The 25,034-nt window shown below is 43.0% G+C and overlaps 2 protein-coding genes across 2 annotated transcripts in view; both read left to right on the forward strand.

The window, feature by feature from the left end:
* Positions 1-4,613, forward strand: part of glceb (glucuronic acid epimerase b) — a 58,437-nt gene extending 53,824 nt beyond the window's left edge. The window contains exons 5-6 of the mRNA XM_079998116.1: positions 305-597; positions 2,171-4,613. Coding sequence (XP_079854242.1) covers positions 305-597; positions 2,171-2,902 — 1,025 coding nt within the window. The 3' untranslated portion in view covers positions 2,903-4,613. The remainder of the gene's footprint in view (positions 1-304; positions 598-2,170) is intronic.
* Positions 4,614-14,303: 9,690 nt separating this feature from the next.
* On the forward strand, positions 14,304-23,912 carry paqr5b (progestin and adipoQ receptor family member Vb; the record flags this gene model as incomplete). The annotated part of the gene is made up of 8 exons (XM_079997927.1): positions 14,304-14,357; positions 15,386-15,513; positions 19,116-19,321; positions 19,881-20,007; positions 20,562-20,606; positions 21,685-21,781; positions 22,117-22,261; positions 23,617-23,912. 8 exons carry the CDS (start codon positions 14,304-14,306, stop codon positions 23,910-23,912), a joined length of 1,098 nt encoding a protein of 365 aa, XP_079854053.1.
* Between the last annotated feature and the right edge of the window lie 1,122 nt (positions 23,913-25,034).

The raw sequence follows: 25,034 nt of genomic DNA on the forward strand, positions 1-25,034 counted from the left end.
CAGTGCAGCTACAGGATGAATCTCAAAGCCTGTAACCGCCAAATACTGAAGGTTTCATAGAAAACAAATCATCGGTGGATCCCTCTCGGTGCTAGACAGAGTTTGAAAAATGTATTCTGGCTGATGAAAATATAGAAAAGTTTACTTGGGAAGTTGCAACGCAGTTAACTTTGTTAACTTAGTTATTTTAGTTTGAAGCTAATGCTCATAAATGAGGGCTCTGTCTACCAGCAACAACTCTTTAAAGATTCTAAGTACTTATTGTCTTTGTCTGATTCTCCACTCTCCTCCAATAATTCACCAGAGTCCACGGAGGGTATATCTCTCCCTCTCGGCAACTCCAAGGACTTCATCATCAGCTTGGACCTCAAGTTCACCTCCAACGGTAGCCTGTCCGTCGTCCTGGAGACCACAGAGAAGGGCCCACCCTTTGTCATACACTACGTCACCACCACACAGCTCATCGCCTTCAAAGACCGCGACATAACCTACGGTATCGGGCCGCGAGTTGCCTGGTCCACACTGACCCGGGACCTGGTCACAGATCTCAGGAAGGGTGTTGGGCTGTCCAACACCAAAGCCGTCAAGGCAACAAAGGTAGGTTTTCATTTGGGCATTTTGGCCTTCTTAGTCTGTCCTTATCATTGCTGCATGAACTTGGGTTCAGGAATATACTGGATTTGATATGTTTTTTTTGTTATATTATTAATGTTTTTAATCCTACTCTTATAAATATGTCACTGTTTTATTGTTTTGATATATAAAAATATTGGTACCCTTGCTCATTTAAAAAAAACAAAAAGAACCTCACAATTATCTCTAAAATTAGTTGAAAGTGACATAGGTATTTGGTTTCCTCAATTCATTATTTCATTGTTAATAGCACATGAACTTTGTTTTCTGACTCAGAACTTAACATATCCTTTTAAATCAAAAAATAAACAGAAATCATGTATTGACACCCTAGATTTAATATTTGGTAGCACATCCTTTGGAGAAAATAACTGTTGTCAAGCGCTTCCCATAGCCTTCGATGAGATTCCTACACCTCTCAACTAGCAGATTGGCCCACTCTTCTTCTGCAAACTGCTCAAGTTCTCTCAGATTTGAGAGACTGCTGTTTTCAGATCTCTCCTCGGGTGTTCAATGGGATTTGAGATCTGGTCTAATTACGGGCCACTTTAGAACGGTTAGCACCCAGTACCAGAGGCATTAAAGCAGCCCCAAAACATTAGTGAACCTCCTCCATGTTTGACTGTTGGGACAGTGTTCTTTTGTTTGAAGGCTTAATTTTTTTTTTTGTTTAAACATAGGTGTGGCAGTCTCGCCTGCCACACGCCACCCAAGTGGCGTATTCAGGGCCCCTCGGCACAGAAACACAGACGAAGGGGTGGAAGACACACAAATTTATTGTGGAGAGGGGGCTTGATGTACAGGGGGGCAAAAAAGTATTTAGTCAGCCACCAATTGTGCAAGTTCTCCCACTTAAAAAGATGAGCGAGGCCTGTTATTTTCATCATAGGTTCACCTCAACTATGAGAGACAAAATGAGAAAAAAGAAATCCAGAAAATTACATTGTCTGATTTTTAAAGAATTTATTTGCAAATTATGGTGGAAAATAAGTATTTGGTCAATAACAAAAGTTCATCTCAATACTTTGTTATATACGCTTTGTTTGCAATGACAGAGGTCAAACGTTTTCTGTAAGTCTTCACAAGGTTTTCACACACTGTTGCTGGTATTTTGGCCCATTCCTCCATGCAGATCTCCTCTAGAGCAGTGATGTTTTGGGGCTGTCGCTGGGCAACACAGACTTTCAACTCCCTCCAAAGATTTTCTATGGGGTTGAGATCTGGAGACTGGCTAGGCCACTCCAGGACCTTGAAATGCTTCTTACGAAGCCACTCCTTCGTTGCCCGGGCGGTGTGTCTGGGATCATTGTCATGCTGAAAGACCCAGCCACGTTTCATCTTCAATGCCCTTGCTGATGGAAGGAGGTTTTCACTCAAAATCTCACGATACATGGCCCCATTCATTCTTTTCTTTGATGAAAATTACAGGCCTCTCTCATCTTTTTAAGTGGGAGAACTTGCACAATTGGTGGCTGACTAAATACTTTTTGCCCCACTGTATACTGGTCTGAAGGTCCTGTACTTGTGTCACCCTCAGATCATGCCGAGGCGGGTCGTGCGTCTGATCCTGCGCGGCCGCGGCTTTGTCGACAACGTGACCATCTCAACCACTGCCCACATGGCCGCCTTCTTCGCCGCCAGTGATTGGCTACTGCATAACCAGGACGAGCGTGGCGGCTGGCCAATCATGGTAACCCGTAAGCTAGGGGAAGGTTTCAGGCCCCTGGAGCCGGGCTGGTACTCAGCCATGGCGCAGGGCCAGGCCATGTCCACGCTGGTGAGGGCCTTCCTCCTCACCAAAGACCAGGCTTACCTCAGCGCCGCACTCAGGGCCACGGGACCCTACAAGATGACCTCTGTGCAGCACGGTGTCAAAGCCGTGTTCATGAACAAGTACGACTGGTACGAGGAGTACCCCACCACGCCCAGTTCCTTCGTACTCAACGGTTTCATCTACTCCCTCCTGGGGCTCTATGACCTCACGGAAACGGCCGGGGAGAAGCTTGGCAGGGAGGCGGGACAGCTGTTCAGTCGCGGCATGGAGTCCCTCAAGGCCATGCTGCCGCTCTATGACACGGGCTCTGGGAGCATCTACGACCTGCGCCACTACATGTTAGGCACCGCGCCCAACCTGGCACGCTGGGACTACCACACCACGCACATTAATCAGTTACAGCTGCTGGCGTCCATAGACAATGCGGCCATCTTCAAGGATGTGGTCAAGCGCTGGAAGAGCTACCTGAAAGGGGGTCGCGCCAAGCACAATTAGGAAGTCTCCTTAATGTTATATACAAACATGAGGTGATCGCTAAATGCAAAGGTGTGTGTGTGTGTGTGTGTGTGTGTGTGTGTGTGTGTGTGTGTGTGTGTGTGTGTGTGTGTGTGTGTGTGTGTGTGTGTGTGTGTGTGTGTGTGTGTGTGTGTGTGTGTGTGTGTGTGTAAATGTATTTTGTTATGGAAATAAGATGAGGTATGTGCTCAGTAAATTGCAATCCTCAGCACTACGTTTTTGGTGAGCTCTGTTGCAGTCTCTGGTTTTATAGTTAATGCAACAATAATTGTAGCTCTCTTCGCTGTCTTCTGGCTAGTGTTTGTAATTGTGTACAGACCTAGTTTCAGAAAGTGTGTTTGTCAGGCTGAAACCGTATGTGGCTGCAATGTGCGAGAGGGTAAGAAGTCCTTGATTTTTTTTAATGTTCATTTTTTTTATTCAGCATTCTTTGATTTATCCACTGCAGGTATCGTCCTCAGCCGTATTTTCTTTCCTTTCCTTCCAATTTTGCATAGATGGCAGACAGATCTCAATGTAATTAATATAATATGATTAATTATTTGGAAGAGATGCTTGGAAAAAGACAGATTTAATCAGTTCAATATGTAATACAAAAAAGACATGAGTTTGGCTTCCTGATTTGTTTTGTCTTCCCCCATTGGCAGCTGTTTTTGTTGAATGCCAAAAAGTGCAAAAGTACTTTTAAATTGACATCTGGCATTATTTTAGAGGGCACAATTAAATTGTGTGCATAAGAGTCCAATTTAGTAAGGGATCGAAACCCAGTGGCCAGCAATCGGAACATTTCAAATCAAGGTATAGAAAATTCAAATCCTCTTGTCGATCTTGTTTGCTGACGTCGGTTTTACAGCTGCGTTTGAATGAAATTGACATTGTGAGGTAGGGGGCTTTAAGCCTAACTTGAAATAGACTCTTAGGAGTAGCACTTCAAACCGCAGCATATTGGATTCCACATGGCCGAGGGTGTTTTCCCAGGGGTCCACCCGCTATGGACCACTTGCACTTTCGCTCCATTGTTCTCCTGCGCCCCTAAACCACAATTTGATGCAGAGGAGAGATGCACTGCTTTTAGGCGTTTGGCTGTGGTGCTAATCCGGACTCACCCACCCACATGACTGTAGCCTCACTCATGTTGATTGCTCTGGGACCAGGCTGGGTTTCAGCTGCGCCATGAAAGCTAGCAGGTAGCTTTCATGGCCCTCCCTGCTAACACCTGACCACAACAGAAGTGGTCCCATTATTGCTCCCTGGGGTATACCCATCTGCTTTGAGAGGCTGCTGTAACCCAGCAGATGCTACTGTGCGTTGATTATATTGGTTCTCTGCTCAGAGCAAGCAAGCAAATCGCCATGCTATGTCATATTGGTTGTTGATTATCAATATTATTAGATATTGAGTTATATTCACATTAAAGTCGGCCTGAATGGTAGTGCGTTGTTTGGCGTTCATTGCTCCAGAAATAGCCCCATTTCAAGAGTCGTTATGATCCATCTGGTGTTACATTACCATTGTCATTCCCAGACTGTACCTACACTGACCTCTCCTGAGGTTTTTTTTTTTTCTTCTTTGGCTTCCCACTGTGTGTGTGTGTGTGTGTGTGTGTGTGTGTGTGTGTGTGTGTGTGTGTGTGTGTGTGTGTGTGTGTGTGTGTGTGTGTGTGTGTGTGTGTGTGTGTGTGTGTGTGTGTGTGTGTCCAATGCAAGTGTCCAGCTGGAGGCTACTCATAGGATAGGAGTAAATTACAATTAAAAAAAAAAATTACAATACAAAGCATTGTAAAATTAAACTATTACTGAGTGTGTGTGTGTGTGTGTGTGTGTGTGTGTGTGTGTGTGTGTGTGTGTGTGTGTGTGGATGTTATGCACATGGGTACCACATTATCTTGCAACCACCTCAGCACCTCACCATCATTTTCACGCCAACAAAAATCCATCCTTTGCCACTGGCTCACAGGCTAACTACACGCAGGCGGCCAGTCAGTCATTGCTTTCCTCAGTCGGCGCTCTGTGTATATGTGTGGGCGTTCGCAGGCTGTTTAGTCTGAGCGCTGGCCTTTTGACAGGTGAGTGAAGAGGCTTGCCAAGACACCTTCAATTCACACAGCTATTAGAGAGGAGAGCCTACACACCGCCGCTAATCGGGGGTGAGTCAGCACTCACGCTCATCATACTCGCAATACAGAGCGACGGGAAGCCGTCTGCAACAGCGCTTAAATATGATGAATAGACCCACCATCATGACATGGGAGAGATTTTTTCCTTTTGCAGTCGGCAAAGGAATGAATATGGTTGACTCGTTTAGGAAACGCAAGGTCAGGGTTTTATGTGTTTCACCTTAATTTTAAAAGCCTCATTTCCCTTTTCATTCCCGCTTGTCTGTGGAGAAAAACAAAGGATGCTCAGTCTGCCCGTCTGCCTGCCTGCCTGCCTGCCTGCCTGCCTGCCTGTCTGTCTCTGTCTTCCCGTCAACTCATGTTTGAGCCTCAAAGATTTACTCGACAAAGGTGAAGTGAGACTTTTTGTCAGAAGGAAGACGAGGAAAAGATGGGACCCATACTTTTCTGACTCAAGTTCCTCAAAGTGTCTTTACGACCTCAGAGTTTCCTCCTCGACGCTCGACTTACTGCGTTCTGCGGTGAACTCCATTTCGTTTGAGCGCAGCTCAAACTGCTGACGACCGGAGGTGACTTCCATCGCGGGGTTAATATTTTTTTAATTCAGTGGAAAAAAATAAACAAACAAAAATAAAATGTTTGACCCAGAAAATGGGCCGGACTACAAAATGTGATGATCCTCCTCAGCTTGCCTGCTTTATTCGTTTTGTTAAAAATCTCCTGGTGTCATTTCTTCTCATGAGTACTTTTGCTTATTTGAAACTTGCTTTTTTTTGGGATGGGATTGAAAGTAGTGGTGCCATTTAACACGGAATTGGATGGTCATCAGAATAGTGTGTCATGGACTTTGTTTTGTTTATGCCAAAGTCACAGTTAAATTATATTGGAATTTGTAAATGTTTTGTGCTGCGAACTTGATTCCCATTCAGGATTTGATGTTAATGGACCCTGTTTTGTTTCTGAAATGTGAGTTGTGTAGAATCTAGCAATTACAAGGTCTGTTGCCATGGCGATCTGAAAGGACACGTCTGCAAAAAAAAAAAAAAAGAAAGAAAAAGAAAATGTCAGCATCAAAGCGTCATGTAGTCAAACTCTCAGATGTTAGTTCCCCGGGATTACTTTAGTTTAACTTTTATCATGTATGGATTCATTTTCAGAATTTTAAGATCTTTTGCTTGACAGATAGAAGCACAACTGCCACTTATTGTCTTTGAATTTTGATTTCCAGTCTAAATTATTTTGGATAAGTTGGCTTTTCTTTTCAGGGCAATGGGAATCACTCCCTCGGAGAGCTGCTATTTTCATCCACTGTGTAACGACTACAAGAATATCCTCCTCTTTCTCCTTTTAGTTTCATATACTTTGAAGCATTTTTTATTATTTTTTTTCCACGATTCTGCAAAGAAATGTACGGCCAAGTGGGGTCACGTGATTTTATGCAATAAAATGTTCACTGGGGTCCTGACCCTGCAGGACATCCAGAGTGGTGGTATCAAGAGTTCGCAATCCAAGCACAATGTGCACATGCTCCAATTTTTTTATTCAAAGTAAGATGTGTTTATATAAAGAGACAAATCTTTGTGCTTTAAAAAAAAAAGCCTTTTAAAGTTGTACAAAATAAAAGCATTTTTTTTCCTTATGCCGCCCAGTGTCTGTTTACACTAACTGCTTTATTTGTTTCAAACCTTTGCAGGGACATTCAAATTTTTGCTTATTGTCTGTTCCCCAAATTCAGACGAGAAGGTCGACACCAATTTCACCCGTGTCTGTCCAGGACAGAAGAAGTGATGGGCTGCATGCTAATTGTGTTAGCTCAATGCATTGCTGCAGAGGGAATCGGCTAGCCGAGCTCCTGTGAAATTAGGAAAGTACACCTTCCAGCGTCCTGAGTTATTAAAAGTTATTATCTTGTGTTCCTGATGAGGAAAAACCTAAACATTCTGAGCAATTTTTGACACATAATAGCTAATCCATCCTCTGAATGCAGTGATTTTCAACTGAAGCGTTGCATCACATGAGTTGGGTGTTGCCATGTGTGAACTGCAATGCCTTGTGCCAGAACATTAGTCAACGAAACTTAAAGCTGACTCAACTGGCAACCCTACAGCATTAAAGCGTTAATGAGGAGTAGGGTAATATTTTAAGGTATTTTGTCGATTTGTTTGATATTTTGTATATTTTTGGTTTGAGCAACACGATAAAGAGTTCCAAGGTGTTGACTTGGCCTCCAAATTCCACAGATCTCAATCCGATCGAGCATCTGTGGGATGTGTTGCAACAACAAGCCCGATCCATGGGGGGCCCGACCTCAACTTACAGGACTCTGTGGTTTTAATGTTGTGGCTGATCGATAAGCTAGTCGCTTCTCTCCGTAGCCCTCGTCACTCACTCAGTATCAGACGCACAGGGATGAAATTGGCACCTTCACTTTCCCGTCCGAATCTGGGGGAGATGGACAAAAAAGTATTCCTTTAAAATAGGTAAAACTCACTTTTTAACAAAGATGCTTTGAGAAACCAGGAAGACGCCTGACGACAGGTCCTTAAAGCAACTTGTCACTTCGTAGATTACATTTATTAAGATGAAAGCTGGGAGGGATTGTTACACTTGCCAACCTGAGCGATAAGAAGGGTTTGAAATCTGCCCCTGCAATTTGTGCAACACATTACTATACTAGTACTGCCAACACACACTCCTTCAAGTATAACAATTCACTCCTTCCACCTTCACTCTCAATCCTATTGATATTAGTTTCCCTCCGGAGCACCGGATCGGCTCAAGTAATTGTGTCTAGACTGTGTGCCCTATGTTGTTTATTCAGGACCTTACATAGACTTGGTGAGACATTGCGGGGGATGTATTAAAGAATTGCGTGGTGCGTTCGAGGGTCGGTAATACGGCACCCTTAAATCACCCCGTTGCTCAAATGAACGCCCTGCTGGATCCTCCTTTTACTGGCTTTTGTGTGTTGTCTGGCCTTTTTTTTTTTTAAGAGCGCAAGAGGAAAGGAAAATGTTTTAGTGCAACTGATTGCAAGGAGATCAGTGGAAAAAAAAAAAAAAGACAAATTCAATAACGGTAACAGCGTGGCTGCATCCGGATATGCGGTTCATTTGGAGATTATCTGTTCAAATGCTACATGCTCACCCAAATACCCAGGGGTCGAATTATCCTCTAATTTGTTTGGGTTGTTTTTTGTTTTTTTTTAAATCCCCATCTCCCAGCGCTGCAGAAAAATCCTTCTCTAACCGAACTTCTCGTCCTCTTTAATTTATTTATATTTTCTAGAGATGGGGAGGCGGTGTCGCCAAGTCAACTGTCACTCTCCAAACTTTTACTCCCATTTACATGAGCGGAGACAAGGAGACGATCACTATCCAAAAAAAAAAAAATTAAAATCAATCGAAATGACAACTCTGCGTCTCCTATCTGTCTATCCGCCGGGCTTGCTAAATGAGGTAGTCGCTGGGTTTTATATGCATCACTGAGCCGTGGAGAATAACACTGTCCACAGCCATGGCGTGATCTGGCAGTCAGTGACGGCGTACATGTCATGGATAATAAAATACCTTTCCTTGTTAAACTCAGTCAGCTCCCCGCAAGAGAAGAGTGGAGGAGAAATCAGGGAATGAAGCCGATATCACCGTGGAAATAAATAACACAGTGAAACCCACTTGTCCATGCATCTATCCGTCTTGGGGCTCTTTGTTTGTGTGTGCGTGTGCGTGCGTGCGTGTTGGGAGAGGGACTCTGAGATAAGACCCAAAAGAAAAGGGCGCTGCGGAGTTTAACGACCATTAATTATGAATTAGCCCGGGCAGCAGGGGCCAAGATGTCTGCCACGCTCTCCTGATAGGGAGACACAAACAAGCCCGAGCAGCAGACGCAGGAAGAGGGTGCGTGCAGGCCCGCCACCCATCGATCAGGACCCCCCAACCCTCACTCACCCCCACCGCCGCCGCCGCCGCCCTAACGGCCCTTGCTGTGCTTATAATGTCAAAGCAAATAGTAAATGGCAAAACTAGCCAATGTAAGGTTTTGCTTCACTTGCAAACTTGATCTCTCATGACCGATAATTCCCTTAAAGCGTTTCTGTCGTTGTTGTCGACATCTTTTCTTTCCCCCGGACCATCTGACAGTCAAGATGGCCCTAAATAAAAGCAGATATGTATTTACGCTTGCCCGGAAAAAGACATAACGTTTGCGTCAGCAGCAGCATCTTTCCCAATGAATTCTTAATGTGGGAAGCTACTTAGGAGGAGTGCTGATGCTACAAAAACAAATCAGGGATCGCCACCGGAGACTGAGTTTGTTCTCGCCGGAGTGTGTGTGTGTGTGTGTGTGTGTGTGTGTGTGTGTGAAGAGGAGGAGGCTGCGGGAGCGACGCTCTGATCTGAAGCGACTCTGCAAAGTTTTCTCATTAGCTGCCACTGAGGAGAAAGCAACGCTGCAAGGCCCAGTGTAGAACTCTTTAATGGAGGACTCTGATTCCCCATGTTCCAGTGGAAAACAGAGTTTCAAAGTACGATTGCGATGGATGGATGGATTGATGGAGGAAGGGATAGATGGAGGGATGGGTGAAGGGTTGGATTGATGGATGGATGGATGGATGAAGGGATGGATTAATCGATGAATGAATGGGTGGATGGTTGGAAGGTCGGATAGATGAAGGGATGAAGGGAGGATGGATGGATGGATGGATGGATGAAGGGATAGATGGAGGGATGGACGACGGGTTGGATTGATGGATGGATGGATGGGTGGATGAAGGGATGGATGGATAGACGAATGAATAGGTGGATGGTTGGAGGGTTGGATAGACGAAGGGATGAAGGGAGGATGGATGGATGGATGGATGGAGGGTTGGATGGGTGAAGGGATGGATGATAAAGGGTTGAATGGATGAAACGATGATGATGAATGAAACGATGAAGGGGTGGGTGGATGAAGGGATAGATGTATGTACGGATGGATGGATGAGTGAGAATGGGTCGATGGAGGGATGGATCGATAGAGGGGTGGATGGATGAAGGGATGTATATATGGATGGATGGGTGGGTGGAGGGAGGGAGGGATTTATGGAGGGATGGATGGAAGGATGGATGGATTAAGGGGTGGATGAAGGGATGGATGTAGGTATGGACGTATGGATGTGCTGTTTGTTATGGAATAACCCTAATGCATAAGATTTGGAGCAATTACAATTGAACAAAAATCCCATGACACACTCCTGTACACGTTACATGTACATTTTGCCCTTAAATTTTCCCAGGGATTGTTTTCATGGTTTTATTGACACATTCTAGATGCTTGGACTTCAAGTCAGCGACGGGGAATGAGGCAGGTTTTGGGTTCAAACCTGCTGGGCTTCCTTTGGAAAACACTGCCATCTCCTGGCGAGGTGGACAATCAGCTCTGACGGCGTCTGGCAACCTGCAATCAGAACCAGAATGAACAGATTGGAAATCCTAGTAAATAAACAGACTCCGACAAAAGGTTGTGCAACTAAATGTAAGGTTTGATTGGAATCCAAACCAGTTAGCATTTGTTTTGGTCATCGGGTTGCTTTGTTTATTGTCGTGAACCTCGCTCACAAGTTTTGCGCCTCAGGATTTTGTGTCTCGTGTGTGTCTTGTATTTTATTGTCTAACCCCCTGAATGACCCGTTAGTGCTTCCATGACTCTTCCTGGTTCTGGAATAAGCCAAGTCACCTTTTTTTTTATCCTAATCATATAAAGCACCCGACGACGACGTGCATTAATGTGTTTGAATGCGATATAATGTCTGGATCTATTTCTTTTTTCCTGAGCATGTGTATGGTACTGGAAATGATTGTCTTGCATCGCATTTGTCACTTGACCGTATTCAAGTTTCAAGATTCAAGAGGTTTATTTGCGTGACCGCAGGCCGTTCAACTCCGTGAACTTGACTTTGTGGATCTGGATCTAGCGTCAGCTAATAAGTGACGCATTAACCACCGACTCCCAGACAAACTCTGTGTTTTCTCTCCAAAGCCGCCGTGTGTTGTTGTAGTTATGGCTGCACGGCGGCTTCATTCCTCTGGGACAAAAAGCAGAATGAGCTCCCAAGGTCCCAAGGAGCTGCTGAGATCAGGACCGACAACACACCAGACACAAGACAAACCCGTGTGTGTGTGTGTGTGTGTGTGTGTGTGTGTGTGTGTGTGTGTGTGTGTGTGTGTGTGTGTGTGTGTGTGTGTGTGTGTGTGTGTGTGTGTGTGTGTGTGTGTGTGTGTGTGTCTGTGTGTGTCTGTGTGTGTGTGTGCAATGTCCAATGCAAGTGTCCAGCTGGAGGATAGGAGTCACGGAAACATAAATTACAATACAAGCCATTGTAAAATTAAACTATTTCTGAGTTTGGTGTGTATGTGTGGATGTTACGCACATGGGTACCACATTATCTTGCAACCACATCAGCACGTGTGTGTGTGTGTGTGTGTGTATGTGTTTTAAAAGAAAAGCCACAATGACTGTGAAGTTGTCTTTTGGTCTGATAGCAGATAACTTTGGTACGATTTGATTTATTGTAAAACTGTAATAACATTGCAATAATACAGTAATAACACTGTAGAAATGTCATAAATGAGTAATAACATAGTAGAGGTATACCCACTCGTCCATTCTAATCTATGCCTGTATAACTGTAAACACATGTTCACACATATGTATTCATCCTGTGCAGTATGTCATATATTTGTATATATTAGACCCATAACCTTACTAATTATAATAACCATACTGCCACTTAGAATTAGCTATTGCCTTTTAACTTAACTGATCATGTGCATGGAATCAATTTTGAATATTCTGTATTTCTTTCCACTTAAAACACATTAGCCTGCAGCAGAGCGATGGGCAACAAAACACCCACATCCACAAAAAAGGTCAAAGGGAGCTCAGAAAAATTGCTGAAAGTATGATACAACATTTTTCCAAAAACACGAAAAAGTCTTTGTAACTTGGCCAAAATTCGGTTTTGGCATCCAACTATCTTCCAGAGTCCCCCGTTTCTTCGGATCTAAACAAATTGAACACTGGAGGATACAAAAAAATATTCTGTCCAAACGGGTTTGGATGGCTGTTGGCACACGCCGATACTGTAGGTCCGTCCCATCGAGAAAAACAGGAAAACTGTGCAAACACACACACACACACACACACACACACACACACACACACACACACTGTGCATGCAAACACACACCCCGTGCTGGCAAACACACACACACTGTGCGTGCACCACGCACACCATACGGGGCAGAGCGATGGTGATCGTGCGAAGGGCGTGAGGTGTGTTTTCACGGCGCCGCATTTGGCTGAATAATGCGGTGGAGGCGCTCTGGAATGTGAATGCATCTGAACAGGGGCTGAAACACAGTACACTCCATTCCAAACCCCAGTCGTTGTTGTTTTTTTTTGTATTTTTTTAAGGCATCAGATTAAGATTGTGATTGTCCCAGGAAAGGGACAATAGCCGTCCAAAATGACCTGACAAAATGAGACGGCCCCGGGAGGGAAAGAAAGATTTAAACGAGGAGACGTTTTTGCATGGCAGCACTATGTTTGTTTCTGTACTTTGGAAACAAACGCCCAAACCTTGTTTCTGAAGCCAAACACACAGCCATACTGTAGCCCCAAGAGTGATTCAAGTTAACAAATCAGGAATTATTGAAAATATCCGTTCCAAAAAGGTTGTCTCTATGGATCCAAAAAGGGCAAAAAGTGGAGTTTGTACCTAACCAGTTTGTACAGTTTGCACAGTTTGTACAATATATTTTTGCTTTACCTTTGATGAATGTATCATTAGTCCAATTTTACCAAGCAAACAATCCATCATAGCCCCATATTGAGGAAACTGAGTAAATAAGAATTTAGGTTGAAAAGACTATTCAGTCATTAAATGATCTAATTATGTGCAAATAAAATGTTCCTTTAATGGTGCGCCGCAGAGGGAATATGTAGGTGTACAGTAACCACACATCAAGCCACAATAATAACAGGTCAAACTTCCTATTATATATGAAACCATCAAAGGGGATTCTGGCTGCCATAATTCCTTGATGTTTGGGTGCAGAGCGGGGAAATTCGGAAGAATCCTGCCGACATTGCCCTGCAAGCAATCGTGAAAAACATTGAAATAGACCTCAAAGATCCAAAAGACGCTATTAAAACGGCATTGAATATCATCCTCTCTATCTATTTCAGACAGATTTTCTTTTGAAAGTGTCGTTTGTCAATGAGGTGTAATTCACCAGGGGGCTCCTCTATTCTTTGCCGCTGAGTTTATGACTAATCTGAGTGTTACTTGCATTGGCGTCCAGCTAAAAGTGGTGACGCATTAACATCTTTCCTTCCTGTCAAAATATCAAAGACAACAGCCTTGGGATTAATATTTGATAGGCCTATATTCCATAAAGTCGACCTCAAAAACCATCTTCTGAGGCTGGACTGTTATCACTCACCGATATTGTTGTTTTTCAAAGTGATTTACTGTATCCATTCCTTAAGCCCTGATCCAACAGAGCCTATAATATGGCATCATTCTGGCAGATTAGTGATCATGCATATTCTGATTTATGCATGTTACAATTTACAAATAAATGAGTACTGCATATACCTACATACGTAAATATATGTATGAATAAGTATGGATATTTGCTTTGAAATGTAAGAGTAAGAGTGGATAGTCTTTGAAACTGATTATACTTCAGTAAGTACATTTCACTGCATATATGTATGAAAGTATGTATCTGACAAATAAAAATAAAAAATCTTGAATCTCTTGAAGTACAGTAAACACTTGAAAAATTTACTTAAGTACAGTAACAAAGTACTTGTATTTTGTTACTGTACTGGTATCTGGACTGTTTCGTTTGTGGATGGGGAAGGACAGAGCGAGAGAAACGGAGCGAGTGCAATGGGGAAAGGACAAAGAGAGAAAGAGAGAGAGAGAGAGTGAGAGAGAGAGAGAGAGAGAGAGAGCGAGAGAGAGAGAGAGAGAGAGAGAGAGAGAGAGAGAGAGAGAGTGAGTGCGTGTGAGTGGGTGTGGCTCAGGTGTACAGGATATTCCAGCTGGGTGAGGACAGGTAGGTGGGGAGAGGGAGTGTCCACAGAGCAGCATGGCAAAAGCAACAGCGGAGGCTCGTCCCACTTCACTCCACTTCAGGAAGGTAGAGGCGGCGGCGACTGCGGCAACAGCGGCGGCAACAGCGGCGGCGACGGCAGCGGCGCTGTCCCGGGACGATGCTCAGCCTCATCAAACTACCACGGGTCTTCACCATCAACCAAGTGCCCAAAGTAAGTTCTTCCCAATGCTTCATCGGGGGATTGTTCTTTGCTGCAGGCGCCTGTTTGAGTTTAGGCTCAATCAGAAATGTAGTGAGAGGGGATAGAAACTTGAAGGTAGACTGCTCATGGACTTGGCGTCTGAGTTGAAAGGTGGAACGTGACCATCACTCCCGGTACGTCAGGGCGGTCAATGATCTTGAACAGGCAACAAGTGCCAAGGCGAAGAGGCGCCTCGTAGTTCTCCTCCCCGTGTGCTTTGCAGCCCCTTCCAGGAGACACTTCAGCGTGGAATAGCCAGAATACAAAAGAAACTGAAAATAACGTCCAAACGTGTGCTTTGCCAGATGTTCCATTCTCATCTGCCCGTTCTCAGGGTGAACGAAGGAAGAAAATCACAACTGCCACTCACACAGACAATGGACTCCTACGTATGATTTAACCTTTTTTCTTTTAGATGAGCCAACCATTTCTTACATCACAAGTCTGAAGGGAACATCTTAAGCCATAGCCTATTAAAGGGGTGTTCTCTAAAGAAGGGCCAATGAATACCCCGGTCGAGGCCGAATCCGACGTAAAGACCGTGCGCTTTGAAGCTGGACGATCCAGTTTAAAACACAAGCATCTCAGATAGCTGCTCAGCGAGCATGGACAATGCGGCTTAGGAGGTGGATCCGTAGAGCAGCATGGCAACAGCACCAACAAAAGCGACGAAGGCGCTGGTTGGATGGCGTTGAGTTCAGAGCAGCTCAGAGTCAGGTTAGAACGTGACGTTGCGCAGCTTCATCAAACCAACACCAGTGAGTCACCATCGGCCAAGTTCCCAAAGTAAGTTCTCCTCAAAAATTCAGCTTTGACTCCTCTTTTGGTGGCGTTTGGTGGCTTTGGATGTCATACTGGCGCACAGAGGTCTTGACGCTTAACTATTTACGCCCAATGTAAGTCAGATCCCGGGAATATTGGAACACCTAACGCGGACATAAAGTACAGTGGCCAATGAAGGTTGATTAGCCAAACAAAAGCCCTTTGTCTTTCTCCAGGTCTTCCATGAGGACAGCATCATCTCAGGCTACCGCCATCCTCGCAGCTCCGCCACGGACTGTATCCTCAGCCTCTTCCAGCTGACCAATGAGACGCTCAATATCTGGACCCACTTCCTGCCGACCTGGTACAGCTAACACCCCCCTTCTCTTCTCCATTACTTTATTGATCCATGCAGAGGAAATTGTCACCGGAGGGAGGGGGCATTCCCCATTTGGCTGGATCTATTAAGATACACAGTTGCTCAGTGCTGGTCGAGCTCTCTACTCTGATCTATTCAGGCAGTCCACGTACCTTTTAACTTTTAATTTACTTGGGTTTAATAAGTAGGAGATAATTACTGCCACAAACTGCTGCTCTGTTAGACTCATCAGACTTATCAGACAGGTTGGACAGGTCAGATCCCTAAAGCCTGGATAGCGTAGAGATGCAAATATGGTGGGACGTTCTTACATATCCCAATGCTGTTTTCATATTAAAATGAGCGGGTTTCCATCCCCGTTTCTTTTGCCCTACTGCATATAAAAAAAAAGAATCCTGCTCAACTTGTGAATCTGCCGTTGTTGACGGAGACGAAGTGATCTGATCTTTCTTTTGTTATTTCTCGGGGCTGATATTCATCTTGAACTCTCGGTCGGCCACTGATTCTTTCAAGTCATTCTCGCCTATAATCCGAGTCCTATAGTCTGACATCATGCCTGCCACCTTATTGAACATTAAAGCCCGGGCAATTTTCTGTATCTGTCAAATTGCTAGACAAATCTCACACTAACACCTGCTAACATCAGTCCCGGGTCAAATGATAGATCTGGGTTTTAATCGGCTCCAACTCCGATTGACTCTGATGTGAACGGGAAACCCGGGTCGACCCGTTCATTTTGGCCCCTTCACCTGCGTGATGCGACGTGCGTTGAAATTCCGCACATTGCCGTATAAATGGACTGGGATATCCGTGTATCATTCCATCCTTTCATATCCCATTTAGAATTCAAAATTCAACAGTACCGCACCGGCAGGAGTATCCATGCTGCTCCGTGCTGCTTCTACTGTAGTGTTGGGTCGTTCATGAACGATCCGATTCTTTTGAACGGCTCAAAATACTTTTTATTCAAGTTCTACTAGGTGTAGAAGAACTTGAATACCAAGGTAATACTACCTTGTAGTATGCCCGACTCCCTCTGTGCTTCTTCTTTGTTGTGCTCAACATTTATGAGGACGCAGCGTGACAGACGCATGCTGAGCAACAGAACTGGGAGAGTTGAGAAAGGAGAATTCTGTCAAATGGTTACATTCAATTCAATAAAATGCAGATTTTATTGAAAATGTAATATTTAAACGTCAGTTGACATAATGACCTTTCACAGAAATGCTAACCCACAGTACGGATGAAAAATAAGTGACATTTTTGTATGGAGACAGTGCAGCTCTGATAGTAAACAAAATTGTTTGTGTTCGTCTGAATGTGACTGGGACTGGAACCTTTACTTCAGCAGCCCTGCCTCACTTCCTCCCTGCTAAGAGTGTGAATTGTCCATGGAGAAACTGTGTGTGTGTGCGTGTGCGTGTGCGTGCGTGCGTGTGTGTGTGTGTGTGTGTTTGTGTGTGTGTACAGTAGATGTGTGTTAGATATGCAGGGCATGCGTGAAGCCTCTCGGGTGTGTTCGTCTAGGGCCCCTGCGTGGAGCTGCAGTACAGGGCTTCTTTCCGCTCGCTGCTAATGATCTGCTCTCGGTTTTCGAGGCTCTCTGATGACTTGCCACAATTACCCAACTACTCAGCGCAGCGATGGGGAAGAGGCACAAATAAAACCGATTTGTTAATGAGGTGCACTGAGATGTGAAAACAATGGCAGGTTGTACCTAAGGCAAACCTCAGCCCTCGCGATAACATGGACTTTTGTATGGAACTGTTTGCGCTTCTGTAATTGCAGGCTGGTGTCAAACATGATAAGGTGCTCCAGTTAAAGCCTGCAAGTGAGAAGAAGAATCCTCTCTGCGAAGCAACGGCAAATAAAAACATAGCTGCAGGCAGCAATACGCTGGGTCCAGGGTAGTCAGCCCTTCGTTAAAGTTCAATGGACGAGTGTGCTTTGGCTCTGCTTTCCGGTGTGTTTTGTGACTGCAGAAGTTCATTGGTTCTTGCCTGGTTACAGTGTAATCCTATGATCGGGTGGTGTTTGCGGCTGTGGGTGGGTTTCCTACGCCGTAACTAACGACGCTTATCATTCTGAAGGCGGGCTGCATGATTATGGCTAAAATGATAATCAAAATTATTTTATTCAATACTGTAATTTTCATTAAACACTTTAAATCAAAATAACTACTGTGCAACAATTATTTAAAGTTTTATATTTATTTAGGACTGATGATTCAGAAAACAGGCAATTGTAGAGCAGTGGGTGTAAATCTTAAATGGAGACGCCAATATGTATTTATGCTCCGCTGCGTGTGTCCGTGTCCCTTTCTCCAAATGACACAAATGTGTTTTTATTATTTTTAGATTAATTTAATTTTTCATAATTGAAAGAAACAAAAAAACACAGACATGCTGTATGTGTGTGTACGTGCTCCATGGAGCCTCGAGCCTCATGTGTGGCACATTTTGCCACACATGGATAATTGCGATCAGACGATGCTTAAAATTTTTGTAACCAGTATTAATAATTCAGGACAATTGTATACATTGATATCTAAATAATGTCCACAAATTCTGACAATGGTGTTATTGGGTTGGGTTATATTTATTTTGTAGAACTTACTCTGGTGCATGTCAGTTGTCCTCAGAAGCGTATGGTATTTATAACGTTTACTACTTAATACTTCATTTAATACAGTTGCCTTCTGGTAAAAAAAAATACCTGTCACTTTGTAACTTTGTTTGGTGAACAGTTCATATCTCATATTCCTGTAGTTAAGGTCCCATTATGATGGTAAGGTTTGGATTACTGACTCGGGTGTTCTGTGTACTCCGTCAACTTGCGCATGCGCACAACGATTTCTTCACTGTCGTATAGTCTAGTCTAGTATAGTCTGTCTATGTGTGGCGCCATCTTAGTGCAGGAGTCATTGTTGATCACAGACTCCAGTCACAATACTGATCCGCCGATCTGGATAAAACTCGAACGAAGCCATGTTGGAACTGCTCTGAATACACATCTTATTCAGATTTCCCGCAGGTTCATTGGATCCATAATATCCATGAAAGTCTGTCCCATCTGCACGTGCTGATGGGTGGGAATAATTACTGCACTGGCTGATGGGTACACAGCCACGCAGATGCTGATATTTATATCGAGTTAAATTGTATCTACTGTATGAATGAAATTCATACTGAGGGTATGACCCTATACCCCTGTTCTCACCCAACATTTAATTTGTTAGACCATTCAGAGAAAAAGGGAAACCAGTATTCCGCTTTTATTTTGTGCTAGTCAAAAAGGAATTGAAACCCATGCATTTAAAATCTTAATTCATCTATGTATTATACTCCCCCAATTTCAAAGTCTAAGAAAATTTTAAAAAGTTTAAATGATGTTATTTGTAGCACGAAAAAAAAGTTGGACAATCATGTTCCAGGACACGGTTCAAAAGATACATTTTCGTGACTATGAGCACGAAAAAGCACAAGATCGGGTTGCAACAAGTATAGCAATATAAAGACACACACACACGCACACACACACACACACACACACACACACTAACAACCACTGTATATTCCTCCCTGCAGGTATTTTCTATGGAAGCTGTTGACGGTGGTGCTGATGCAGACGGCGTGGCAGGACCCCTTCACCTGGCCCCTGGTGGTCTACCTCCTCTCATGCTGTGTTTACCCGCTGGCGTCCAGCTGCGCACACACCTTCAGCACCATGTCAGCCCGCGCGAGACACATCTGCTTCTTCTTTGACTACGGAGCCCTCAGCTTCTATAGTTTTGGTGAGTCAGGCAGTATCAGTGTGCTCAGATTGGTGGGTACAGCATATTAGAAGGGGTGAAATCATTGAATGAAAGGGTTCTGCCTTGTGCCACAGAGTGTGATCCTCTCACATTTTATTGGTGATATGTCAGTCTGTCAGGTTTGTTATTTTGGTGACTTTGCCTGTGCTGGAATAATGAGAGGTGTAATGAAAGGTCATGTTATGTTTGACAGACAGCTGTTCATATTGTGCTAATATAAAGGAGGAATTAATTCAGACAGACCTGACAACAATGGAATCATTTTTTTGAAATGTTGGACTTGAACAAAGACAAAATCTTTACCTTGTCTTGGAAGAAATTGTTCAAGGTGTGGCAGCTGTGTACACAGTCCCAGTGAGACCATTTCATTTAGAATTTGGGGAAATCCACCCATATGTAAACATACGGTATGAGTGGATTTCTGTGGATCTGTTCTATCTACAATTATTCTACAGGTGTATGCTTAGAAATGTATCTCCAACTATACCTTAACCCCCCCCCCCTATTACAGTCTTTCTCTGTATTTTCATTGCCACAGGTTCGGCAATAACATACTCAGCGTACGTTTTCCCCGACAAGTGGGTTAACAGCATTTTTCACCAGTGCTACATCCCCATAGTCCTCATAAACACTGTCATCTGCACTGCCCTGGCCTGCTACTCCAGGTACATGTTCACGCTGCGCTGCAATCTTTCAAATTCTCACCCTTTCTTTTCCTTTTTCCCATCTATCTGTGTATCTATCTATCTATCTATCTATCTATCTATCTATCTATCTATCTATCTATCTATCTATCTATCTATCTATCTATCTATCTATCTATCTATCTATCACTCTATCTATCTATCTATCTATCTATCTATCTATCTATCTATCTATCTATCTATCTATCTATCTATCTATCTATCTATCTATCTATCTATCTATCTATCTATCTATCTATCTATCTATCTATCTATCTATCTGTCTGTCTGTCTGTCTGTCTGTCTGTCTGTCTGTCTGTCTATCTAACTATCTATCTATCTATCCATCCATCTAACTGAACAATTCATTGCATGTCAGGAACATAACAAAACTGTTTTGCTTCTGTGACAGCTATCTTGTCTTGTCTAGGTCATTTGCCAAGAAATTAATCCTGCTCAACGCCTCCAAATAATTATTATTCCATTCATTTTCCCTCTCTCTCTCTCTCTCTCTCTCTCTCTCTCTCTCTGCAAAGGCTTGGCTTGCCATTTCTACAATATAATCATGAGACCTTGAAAAGGTAAAACTATTATTTACCGTTCTGTGCCTTTCCCGCCTGCAACTTTCCCCATCTGTACCATGTCTTTCATCAGACGTAAATCAAAAGTTCGGGAGAGATTTAAAATATCAATATATTTCAATAACAAAGTTGTTTAGAGCCAGAACTAAAAATGTCAGCGTCAGTATCATCTAATATTCATTTTAGTTAAAGGGTATCGATATTGACAGTTCTAAACACGATGTATCCCTGATTTTGTATGACTCCGTCATGGTCGTTGCAAATGCAAATATAGGATAAGTCAATTTAAATGTGTAGCCTCTTTCTTCATACATATGCTGAGAGTGTTTTATTTTTAGTGTCAAGCAGACTTGAGCAACTCCCCTCTGATAACCGTGGGCGTTAGCCGGCTCAGAACAAATATCTGCCCTGAACAGTACTGTCCACGGCTGAGTACATGGAACCGGTTTGGCCAATCTGCTCTTATCCTACAACTCAAGCGTGCGGTGCCAACTATGCTGCAGTCGTGTGACTTGAAAGTATTTCAATCACCATTGATACCATCAATTAGGAGCAGAATCTCCCACAGAAGACCTTGAAGTTCACATACAGGAAGCTTGATATTTAACACAAGAAAATTGTCAAGTAAATTTTGAGGTAATTATTCTATAAATGAGATTTCACAAAGCAGATGTATAATTATATTGTCAATTTGTCGCCCCCTTTAGTAAGAATACCTTTTGTTTGAATTGTTTATATATTTTTTTATGTTTTAAAATGTTGTAAATTTGTAAAGAAATACAGTAAATATATATTTCTGGCAAATAAATGTCTCCATTTAATATTGACATAAAAAAAATATGAATCAAGGCACAACACATTGAATGTGCCATTATATTTTGAGATGCTCATTCCTCTAGCGTCAGCTTTAATTTACAAAATACTGTAACCCAAAAAATGGTTGTTTTGACACTGGAGCAAGATTTTATGCAGCACCTGAGCTCCCTCCTTTGATTATTTGAAATAATTTCCAAACACATTTTTGGGGTTATATTTTATCTTACTTATTCTTCACTCCTTTATTATTATCACTTTTTAGGTTTCCAGAGTGTCAGAGTCCGAAGTTTGGAAAAGCTCTCCGTGTCCTCGCCTTCGCCTATCCCTTCCTGTTCGACAACATTCCTCTGTTCTATAGGGTGAGGAAGGCTGTCATTTAAATAAGAGAAACACCTTTTTACATTTTTAACCATCATCAATTGAATCTATCTATCTATCTATCTATCTATCTATCTATCTATCTATCTATCTATCTATCTATCTATCTATCTATCTATCTATCTATCTATCTATCTATCTATCTATCTATCTATCTATCTATCTATCTATCTATCTATCTATCCATCTATCTTTCTATCTATCTATCTATCTATCTATCTATCTATCTATCTATCTATCTATCTATCTATCTATCTATCTATCTATCTATCTATCTATCTATCTATCCATCTATCTTTCTATCTATCTATCCCAGGTCTTCTTCTGTGCAGGTGATGGCTGCACGGACAATGGCACCAATGTTCTTCACAAGACCCACATCGCTCTCGCCTTCCTCACCGGCTTCCTGTTCACCACGCACCTCCCTGAGCGCCTGTCCCCTGGAAGCTTTGACTACATAGGTGAGGGGCTCTTCATCTCAGATAAGATGTAAGAAGTTATTAACCCCAAATTCTGGGTGCTCAAACTATGGCTCCCTCTGGGCTCTGGCTATTATGGTATCATACAGTATGAACCGTCTTACAACCTGAAGTGCATGCAGGGATATGACCCTTTTGACTTGCCCGCAGTCTTTGCTCGAGAAAAAGTCCAATGTGACTTTACAATCTACACAATATGACAAATGCACGAGACCCAGCATCAGAAATTATGATTGGCCTCAGTCACAATTGTTATTATTTTGTTATAAGTATGCTATAAGCATGATTTTGGCTGCTTTTGATCTATTTGTGTCTTAACTTGAAAACATTAGCTGTATTTGTCGGTCTTTACCATAACACTACGGTTTATAAATTGAACATAATTATCATTGCACACATTGGACAATGGATCATGTGTGCCATAGAGGATGGACAGTTTGCAAGTTTCACTGATTTCAATGATGAGGTTTGTGTGGGAATAAAATCTTTACTACAACTGAGAATACGTTTCCTGACATTTGCAAACACTTGATCTGTATATATGATCTGCAAATATGTACTACAATCTGTGAATGTGTATCCAGGCTTGTAAATGCAGCATCACTAGCTCATGTTTAATGTTATTCCGTTTCCATGTCCCAACACCTTCTCAAATCAGTGTCCGGCTCTTTGTGTATTTTGTCCAACCCTGTTGGCACAGACAGATTTGTACTGAGACTTTGCAAATAAGGCCTGTGAAGCCCAGTGATTATACATTACCAAGTCTGGATACACATTCACAGATGCTTCTTCTTGTGCTGCAAGATCGGAATTGCAAGGCTGCACTAATTCATCAATTTCAGCCATGTAACAGTTCTCTCTCATCAATAAGAGCTCAAGTTTTTCTATTTGTATTTTAGAAGGCTATAATAATGAGTTATATTAGGGAGACCAAGCGTCCCACTCGGCACAGCATTTTTTTCCCTTGTCCCACGCCCCACACACCCAATGGCTGTGAAAGCAGCCGAGACGGCTGTCATCACGGGGCTGCGTTGGATGTCAATCAAACTGCGCACACGTGGATCACGTGCAGGTTGACCTGTCACCGACTTTGCCCAAATTGCGAGTTGACGTTTTTAGTGGTTAACAGGAAAGTGGTGTGTCGTGGAATTATCTCACTGTAACACGTGTGCTGTGGCAGAAAATCGGTTGGGAAATACTGCCAGGAGCTGGTGTGCCGATATGAAATAAAATGTCATCTCACATAATCTCCTCTATCGCTTAATCACACCAAATGCAATAGCAGCAGTGCTTTGTGATGTTGATTCTAAACTGCAGTGCTATTGCGCCCCCTGCAGGCCACAGCCACCAGTTGTTCCACGTGTGCGGCGTCATGGGAACTCACTTCCAGATGAAGGCCATCGAGCAGGACATGGCCACGCGGCGCCAGTGGCTGCTTGCGCGCTCCTTCCCCGTGGGTTTCGGCAACACGCTGGGCTCGATGCTGCTGTGTGTGGCGCTCAACCTCGTCACCATCGCCGTCTTCAGCCTGCCGCTCCTCGTTCCGCCTCTTAGCCAAGAGAGGAAGGCCTCCAGGGCCCGGGCCAGCCTCGAAAGTGTCCCGTGTGTAGGGAAAGCATGCAGAGGACGCTGAGCTGCCCCGAATCGGGGCTTTGAAGGATGCGTGCACAAGGTTGTCGCTTAGTTTGCAACGCTCCAGGCTATGGACCCGTTTAAAGACACCAAGGCAACTTCTCTGCTTCAAAGTCTGTTTTGAAGGAGAAGCTTGACGGTCATTTCCCTGATTGTTTCTGGAATGGAACCTGTGAACCTAAAAGCATTTTGTTAAGATGCAGAAACCAAATCTTACACTGTAGAAGTCACGATAAGAGCATGGGTTGAAGGAATCATAGCCAACACATTGCCATTGAAGAGGAAATCAAAGTTTCCCGAAGGAAACTGGTGCCCAGATAATGCTGCGGGGGTAACAGGTGCATCCATGTGACGATACAATGTTTTACACGTCTGCCTCCACGTCTCTGCTCCACTTGTGGAGCATGAAGAGATGTGATCTCTTGAAGGAGCACAAAATACAGGACTTGTAAAGGTCAACTTGAAACACATCAAATAATAAGTTATTCAATGAGCAGCATGGTCATGTCAATGTATGGGTGCTTTACAGGAAACAGAACAAAACAAAAAACTAATATTTCTTCACAAATAACCCTTCCATTACTCAGGAATCAGTCACGTCAGCAAAACAAGCCCAAAGAAAACAAAATATTGCATTTAAAATGGATACCTGTTTTTCTGAAAAAATTGTACTTGCTTAAGTATTTATGTTTAATGTTATTTATTGGTTTTCTTAAATAAACAATTTGCGCTTTCCCCCAGGCTGTGTAAACAGAAGCAACAGAATGAATGCGTTGTTCCGGCAACATTTCTCACCTAAATTAGACTTTTGGAGAAATTATTTTGTAAAACTGAAAAAATATCAATGGTCCATTGGTAATTATAATGCAGTTTTCTACTGACAAATATAAAGGGGTTTTGCTTTAACATTAAATGTCATTATTGTATTGTATATATATATATATATATATATATATTGTAAGATACATTTATATATGTGAGGCAATTTCCAGAAAATTGTTATAAGAAGCAATAGCAAGCAATGTTTTAACATATATATAGTAAATCTGTATGTATTTACCGCTCCAAGTTCCTTTCTGTCTCTCTGGATTCTCAATCAACGCAAGAATAAACGTGACTTTTT

This window comes from Zeus faber (assembly GCF_960531495.2).
Source record: "Zeus faber genome assembly, chromosome: 3".
Taxonomy (NCBI): Eukaryota; Metazoa; Chordata; class Actinopteri; order Zeiformes; family Zeidae; genus Zeus; species Zeus faber.